The following is a 7,955-nucleotide window of genomic DNA, read 5'->3' on the forward strand; positions in this document are numbered from 1 at the left end:
CTGAAGAGAGGCTCAGCACTCTCTGAGCCCAGTCTGAGCACAACAGRCTTTTTCCCAGTCACATCCAATGGTCTAACAGAAGATATTATGCCCCTCCACAATCCCAGTGAGGCAACAGCAGCAGGAGCTTGGGGAGGATGGGGAGAGCACGGACAGGAGCATCAGKAACCAGCACACAGAGTGACTGAGACTCTCAACACGCAATCATTTACAAGTGTGGGAATCATAAGACAATCAACTGCTCTTCCCAAAGACCAGCTTAYCCACTCGTCAGAAAAATCCTTCTCTGGCCTTTCAAAGCACTGAGAGAAGCTGATTGCTCCCTCCAGGCTGGCCACTGCAGGAGCAGCACTGAGCTCAGTGAGGCTGCTTTGGCAGAGAGCTGTGCAATAATACCGAAATCAGAGGAGCTGTAATAATTGACATGGCCCTGTAAAGAAAGCTTACAGCATTTATCCATCTTAAGGGATGTGCTGYCACTCACACACGAACTTTATACTTTATGTCTTGTGCCGCGTAGATGAAGACAAGAAAGCAGGTACTGTTATTAATTTGTAGAAATTTCCAGAGAAATGCAGCCTTCAAAGCCCTGGAATATGTCACTCAGGTCTTCATGMACATGCAGCTCCACAGAAAGGCTTTTCTGCAGAGTAAAAAGGGGTTGCAGGTAGAACGACTGCTGCAAATCAGCTTAAAAAAATCAACAGTTTCTAATACCTGTGTTTGCCTCCAGTTAATACCATTAGTCATGTTCTCAATTCACAACTGAAATACACCCAGATACTATGGAGATGAGCATAATAACCAGTTGGAATATTCTAGATAAAACTTGATCCCCTAAATGATGATATATCTGAATAATYTGGGATGCAACCAGCAAGAAAAGTTTTCAGTGAATATCATGTGCCCGTTTCTCCTTTACATCCAAATCTTAATTCTATACTGTGTGATAGTAGAAAGAAGACTKAACGTAACTATTTAAATATAACCCATTTCTATTCAAAGAACCCTTCATCTTGCTGGAGTTTATGGGACTCAGACACAATTAAATCTCCCCTGTGAGCAAAGTTACACAGATGTGGAAATGTATGCRGGATCAGGTCTTTCCAGATGACATTTCACACGAACCTTTACTGCTGATCTGGCACCAGAAAAGTGGAAGTGATGCTTTTAGAAGCAATTCTCTGTAGAGATCCATTACTGACATTGCTTAAAACCCTCTCATTTTGATTTTAAAGCTTTTTCTCTATTTTATGGCTGYGGTGACTATTTCTAACACTGCCTTTTTTATGATTAGTGTGTGCTTATTATTTTTGTATTTTCTATTTCTATCTTAAACAGTGAATCACTGCTTCATTGGACCAACGATTTTCTTTCTACAAYTGATGGTTAAAATACTGGCCAGCACTGGGAATTAAGATAAGTGTGAAATCTGTTGCTTCTAACATTAAAAACTTATATTTGAAATATTTCCTTTCTGATTTTTATGCTGGCAAGAGCTCCTATGACTTATAGAGTACAAGAATGGCTCTCGCTCAAGGCAAGGTGAAAAAGGCAGTGGAATACATTTAAGCAGATCGAGGTGCTCGTGCACATCCACACAAAGAAAACAAACCAAACCTGCACAAACACCACGTTTGGAAGAGGGCAAAGGGATTTAAAGAAAAAAGAACCAGTGTGAGCAAAACCAAGGGAGGAACAACTACCTGAATCACAAAAGAGAGTATCTAGCCTCAAAGATGCTAATTCRGGTCCTGAGGGATCTAATCAACCTCTTTGTTGAAGTAAAGATAAAACTTTTTGACAGCAAACGCTTTCTGATAAAATGGAATTTTCAATTACCCTGTGAAACATCTGGTCCGCGGTGCCATTTCCCGGGAAAACCACCAGCACTGAGTGCAGTGTTGGAAAACATTTCATGCTGAGATCTCCCCGTGCTGCTGGGAGGAGCAGGTGTCAGGAACTGAGGGCAGAGCTCCCGCAAATGTCACCATCCCCCAGAACTGTCCCCAGCACCAGCGTGGCCCTGGGTCCCTGCCCAGCTCCTCCTGGACATCAGGGCTTCCTCCAGGGCTGAACTTAGAGCCACAGTTACCCAGGACATGGAGAAAATCCACCCCATCTCACAGTGAAATAGGCCAAGACACCAAGGGGACCCCAGGATTTACCCCCATCCTGCAGCAGAATTCTCCAGCCATCCCACAACATCGCTGAGATCCGATTGAAAACACCCCSTCCTCAAACAAATCCGTTTGGAAGTTGAGCTGAGGATGTCATTAGGAAGAGAGCACATTGAAYTTCCAGCAGTGCTCAACACCTCCACAAATAAATACACAAATGATGAAATGGCAGCGAGGAAATCACAGGAGGTGGAACAGCACCAGGGCCCGCCTTCCTCTGCATCCCATTTGGTGTCAATTAACAGGGGAAGGAAAACAATCCTGGGCGATAATGAACTCCAAATTGGGTACAYATTAGAGCAATTAAAGCCATCTTTTCATCAGATGAATTTATAATCAATAATTAAAATCCTGAGGTAAAGAGGGACTGGGCAGAAGTCCTGCTCCCAAAATACGCAATGTGGCTGAGCTCCAGGCAGTATTTCTGATGACCTGCTGCTACCCACTAAAGCTCAACACTCTCCACGTTGTGGTTTGCCATTTTTCTGGAAATCTAGGTCATTTCCAAAGGATGAGAAAGGGCTCCTGCCAGCGGGACTGGCAGCTGGTGKCACTCCCACCCAAGAGTGGCACCAGGAAAGCCAAACACCAGCAGCTCCCTGGGGTTTCCACGCCCAAGCACTCACTTAACACACCAGTTAAGGAGGAAAAGGAGCTTGGAGCTATCCAAGCCTCCCTCCCTCTGCAGGAAATTCAGCATCTCAGCAGGCAAAGGCTGGCCAGACAGGTCCAYGCTGACCACCCTGAGCCACCACAGAGRGATGATCCTCYRCTACCCAGCTACAAGGATTTCTGCMAACCAGCRTCTGCCTTGGCAGATCCAGGGTTAYCCACCGAGCAGAYAAACACTCACAAATTATTGGGACAGAGTTTGAGAGATGGCCACTCATGAAGGACTGGTGATGTGACGAGCTGAGGTCCAAGCCCAGCAGAGATTGGCCATGAGGAGACCACACTGGGCTTCCAGTGAGGAGATCGTTACCATCAACAAACCAACTCCAACAACTCCCCACCCCATTTCCTTGGGATTACATGAGATGCAGTTTGGGCAGGAAGAACAAGCAAAAGCAAAGCTTGGGTACATGAGCTGCCAGGCTGCTCTTCAGATGAGAACTGTGKGTTTGGAGCCATGGTCAGCCAATGTCCTGCATATCCTTGTCACTGAATTTCTTGTATTTCCTCTCCATCCTACCACTCTGCCCCAAAATTGAGCAAAAATTACCAAGCCAAAATCATCATTTTAATCATGTGGGAACTGCTGTTATCACCATCATCTTAGTGTCTTGATTTSCCTGATTATTTTCTGCAGTTCCTGTTTGACAAATCAGCTCAGGGAACACTCTCTTTAACCTTTTTTTCAGATTCTGTGACAGTAACACACCCCTTCCACACAAGACAGAGGGGGTCCCACAGGACGAGAGAGCTGATTGTGGCACCTCCCTGCAGGTGCAGCGGGAAGGCTGCAAAAAAAAATAAAATAAAAATAAACCAGACCCAGGAGTGCCATCCCCTCGGCCACTGCAGGACTGGGAGACAGACAGAGATTGCCTTCAGAAGTCACCTTCTGGAAATATATTTGATTTTTGGAGTGTATTTTACATGCAGTGAGGAATGCTACAGTGGACTGAACCATATTTACTTCCATGTGACTCCTCTGATGAGCTCTRCCTCCAACTCAGCCTCTTTAACTTATTTGCATTGTTATCAGAGCCAGCAYGCAGACTTATCAGAAATGTAATCCCTGTAAAACCCTATCTGCAGTCCAYTGAGATTGGGTTTCTGCTGAAGAAATGTGACAAAAAATTAGCAGATGTTGCTCAGACCATTCACCAGGATGGGAATCAATTATGAACATTTTTGCTCGTACGGTCATCCCTTACTACAAACGCATCTCAGGAAACCCTCTCCTGATCGAAATGAAAAAGCATTTCTTTGTAATAGAAGAATAATAAATGATAGCTATCAGCCTGCATTCTCTGACACGGTGCTGGTCCGCAGAGAATTAAACTGCCACTGTACAGTTATATAAATGTTTAATTTTTTTCATCTTTGGCCACAGTAGGGCTGTCTGGAAATACATTATCGCTGCGGATGCCATCCCTCTCCAATTAGAGTGGCTGGCGGCGTGGAATGTGTAGGTGACCTCTGTGTTCCCCTCCTCGTGGAGTCTTACAGGGTTAACCACGGCCATTTAACAGACTCTATCGAGAATTAATACAGCGATCAGATTCTCTCAGAAAAAAAGCCCACACTCGGTGGCGCAGATGGCAAGAACTCTCTCTCCCCCGTTTGACTCTTTTATGACAGCAAAACAAAGGCTTTTAATGATGTTTACCATGAATTGAATTAAACAGCTGAAGACCAGTTCATAATCACAGCATTTTGTTTTCATATCCTTAAGTCTTTTAGCAGTGGGGCTTCCAGTTGAGCCTCAGCTACAGCTTATCTCAAGATATAGCCAAGTGCCCCGAGGCTCCCCTGCGCCGAGCACCGAGCCACACTCGGGCTTCTTAATTGAAAAAGACAGGATGTTTGCATAGGATGTTTGCATCCCTCAGACATTAAAAGCGACATTCATGCCCAAGTACAAACGACACTCGGGCTCAGCTGAACTCCTCTGACTTGCTTCCTCCAGCTAATACCAGTCTGATTTCAGAGCAGGGCTCCATCCCTGTGCGTGGGGGCAATGGGAGATGAAACCTGCCACCTGTGCAGGGAAAAGATGCAAACCCTCACCCACCAGCCGAGCTAATCCCCCGTGGGATGCCTGACTAATTGCCTACATGCTCTGCTGACCTTCTGCAGCAGCTGCCTGGGTGTAGGAGCTGCAGAGCTGGGACAGGGCGCAGGAGGGGCACACACCATGGGGCTGTGGAGGGGACATGGGCATGGACCAGCCCTGGGCACAGAGCCCCCATTCCTGCCCTAATCCCAGCCCTGCTGCCTGCTCGCTGTCAGGCTGTGCTCAGGGCTTTGGCTTTTGTGCCTGTGAACACAGGATAATCCCAACTGCTGGCTTACCTGACAGGCGAGGAGTGCAGATTAATTTACACCGAGCCAGCACGGTGCCCATGTACAGCACGATCCCAGGCAGCACCAGGCACCCTCACACACACCCACGGGGCACGGGGGGCAGTGGGCACCCCAGGGCACACAGAGTCTCACCTTGCTCGGGGCCCTGGGAGCCCATGGAGGGGACGCTGGTGTTGAGCACATCGTTGACGGCCGTGTCGCAGTAGAGGCCCCGCTGCACGTCGTGCTCGCTGTCCGTCTGGTCGCTCTCCTCGTGCCCACTGTCCTTCAGACTGTTCCCCTCCAAGTCCTTGAACGTGGAGCTGCTGGGGAAACACGGCTGTCACCGACTGGGTGGGACAAGGTGGCCCCTGACACCAATGGGGACGGGAGGTGCCTGCCCTCCACAGCACCCAGGGGTACCCTGAGCATGGAGAGATGGGGTGGGGAGTGTGGGGGAAACCTCCTATTCATCACCCCAAAACACAGCACCCAGCCCACCACACCTGCAGGCAGGTCCTGCCTGTGATTGTGAAGTAAAACATAAAAAAAATACATTTAATGAGCTGTTTCTAGGATCTGGCTCTTCAAAGTCGTACTACCTTATTTTGAAGTTACACAAGACCTAAACCCCATTTTTTTAGGTTATAAGCCAAATCCTAATCACTTAAAAACAAAAGTGTTCCCAGAAACAGGAATTTCTTTTAATCATGATGATGCATTCTTATTTTTAAAAATAAACCAGTGATTCTGGGTGCAAGTTCATGCAGCTTCGAGGAAATGTGATACAATCAAACATCCCTGACAGCCCTGCAAACACAGGCACTGCTGGAAGGAGCCAAGGGCTGAGCTGCTCCCATTTCCCCCAAGCCTGAGCAGCTCCAACACCCTTGGAATGCAGTCCCCAGGCAAGAGGGATGGAAGAAGGATGGCTCCTATCAAGACAGGCTGAGAGAGCTGGGATTGCTCATCCTGGACAAGGCTCTGCAAAGATCTCACAGCCCCTTCCAGTTCATAAAGGGGACTCACAAAAAAGAGGAACTTTTTACATGGGCAAACAGTGATAGGACAYAAAAGAGAGGGAGAGTGACTTTCTACACAGACACGTAGGGATAGGACAAGGGAGGATGGTTTAAACTGAAAGAAGAGAGATGAGATTTAGATATTAGGGATGAATTGTTCCCTGTGAGGGTGGGGAGGCCCTGGCACAGGGTGCCCAGAGAAGCTGGGACTGCCCCTGGATCCCTGGCAGTGCCCAAGGCCAGGCTGGAGTGTCCAAGGGGTTTGGAGCAACCTGGGATAGTGGAAGGTGTCCCTGCCCACGGCAGGGGGGTGGAACTGGGTGATCTTTAAGGTCCCTTCCAACCCAACCCAACCCAACCCAACCCAACCCAAGCCATTCTGTGACTCTGAAGAGCTGCATTTCTGGCTGCCTTTGAGACCCTTCTGCTCCTCCCCAGCACCCTGGAGGGGCCATGGCCAGGACAGTGGGCTGCTGTGAGCAGCAGGGACACCCTGAGGTGGCACAGCCCCTGTGCCCCTTCCACACCCACCCCTGGCATGGGAAACTGCACCCACTGCCCCAAACTTTCTCACTGGCTGATCTGGTGTGAAACCTCAGCGAAAGACGTGGCCTGTGCTTCAAAGCCTCAAAGAGCTGGAGATTTTCATTACTTTGAAAAGCCCTTTTGTGTCTCCACGGAAACCAAGCAGACCACCTACCATCTGATGCTCTGCAAAAGCACACGAGGGGGGAGCTCGGAAATACATATAAATTAGTAAACCTTCAAACATTACCTTTTAAATAAAGATGTCCCTGTTGAAGCCTGACTTTGATTCCATGTGACATCAAAGATTTTTAAGTTAAGAAAGCACTACAAATCTACAATTCATTTGTGTGAGTGTAGATGAGTGAGAGAGGCAGGCAGACAACACAGGAAAAGTACAAATAGATTAATTAAGTGCTGGATTTGAGRAGATTCACTCACCAAAGATAGTAGAGCTACAACATCTTCATAAAGGCAAAGGATGAAAATGATGCCACAGTACGTTACAGAAAATATTTTTTTTTTGTTCTCAGATGTCTGCACAGCATTCCTGGCACCCATTGTACTTAACATACAAGACAAAGGTAGAAAGCGAGGGGAACCGCTGTCCTACACAGAGCTGCTGTTCATAATGCACAGGCAACCCATGCTACAAGGCATTTATCTTCCCTGCAGTGAGCCAGACCGTGCTGCAGCAGCCACATGACGTGTTTCTGTGGCTGACACTTCTCTAAAGGATGGGCAGGTCTGGGGGAATCGGCAGCAGCAGCATTTCCCAAACAATACAGCCTCGGAGCAAGCCCCGCTGCGACAGGCGCGAGTGCTGTTTGCCTTTATCTTAGGTGTGAACGAGGAAAGATTAATAGATTTGGGGTTTTTTTCAGTGTGCCTGAAGACTCTCTGGCGAGCAGCAGCGTGGCACAGGCCAGCCAGCTCTCAGAGTCACATTAGCATCGTTAAACACCACTTGCCACGCAGGCAAATACACCTGCCCTTCGCTGGCTGAACCTGCGCCGCTCCAACAACCGCTCGCAGCTCCCTCACTGCTCACATTTGTGGGATGTAAACAAATGGGATCTCAGCCAGGCAGATAATTGGATATTTTTACTGCTCAGATCAGATCTCWACAGTCCAGGGCCGGCTTCTGCTCTCTGTAAAACCCTTGGTTCAGCTCTGCTTTGGCGGAGTCACCGAGCGCAGCCCCTCTGAGCGCGGG

The 7,955-nt window shown here is 48.1% G+C and overlaps 1 protein-coding gene across 2 annotated transcripts in view; it reads right to left on the minus strand.

Annotated features, from left to right (window-relative positions):
- The window catches only part of PCDH19 (protocadherin 19), a 58,338-nt gene that overhangs the window by 21,363 nt on the left and 29,020 nt on the right, over window positions 1-7,955 (minus strand). The window contains exon 4 of one of the 2 annotated variants that reach the window (XM_057365572.1): window positions 5,346-5,515. In XM_057365572.1, coding sequence (XP_057221555.1) covers window positions 5,346-5,515 — 170 coding nt within the window. Of the gene's footprint in view, window positions 1-5,345; window positions 5,519-7,955 lie in introns of both variants that reach the window. The other variant, XM_057365571.1, reaches the window with a different exon arrangement.

This window comes from Malurus melanocephalus, unplaced genomic scaffold (genome assembly GCF_030028575.1).
Source record: "Malurus melanocephalus ecotype Western Australia unplaced genomic scaffold, MMel_1.1 scaffold_54, whole genome shotgun sequence".
Taxonomy (NCBI): domain Eukaryota; kingdom Metazoa; phylum Chordata; class Aves; order Passeriformes; family Maluridae; genus Malurus; species Malurus melanocephalus.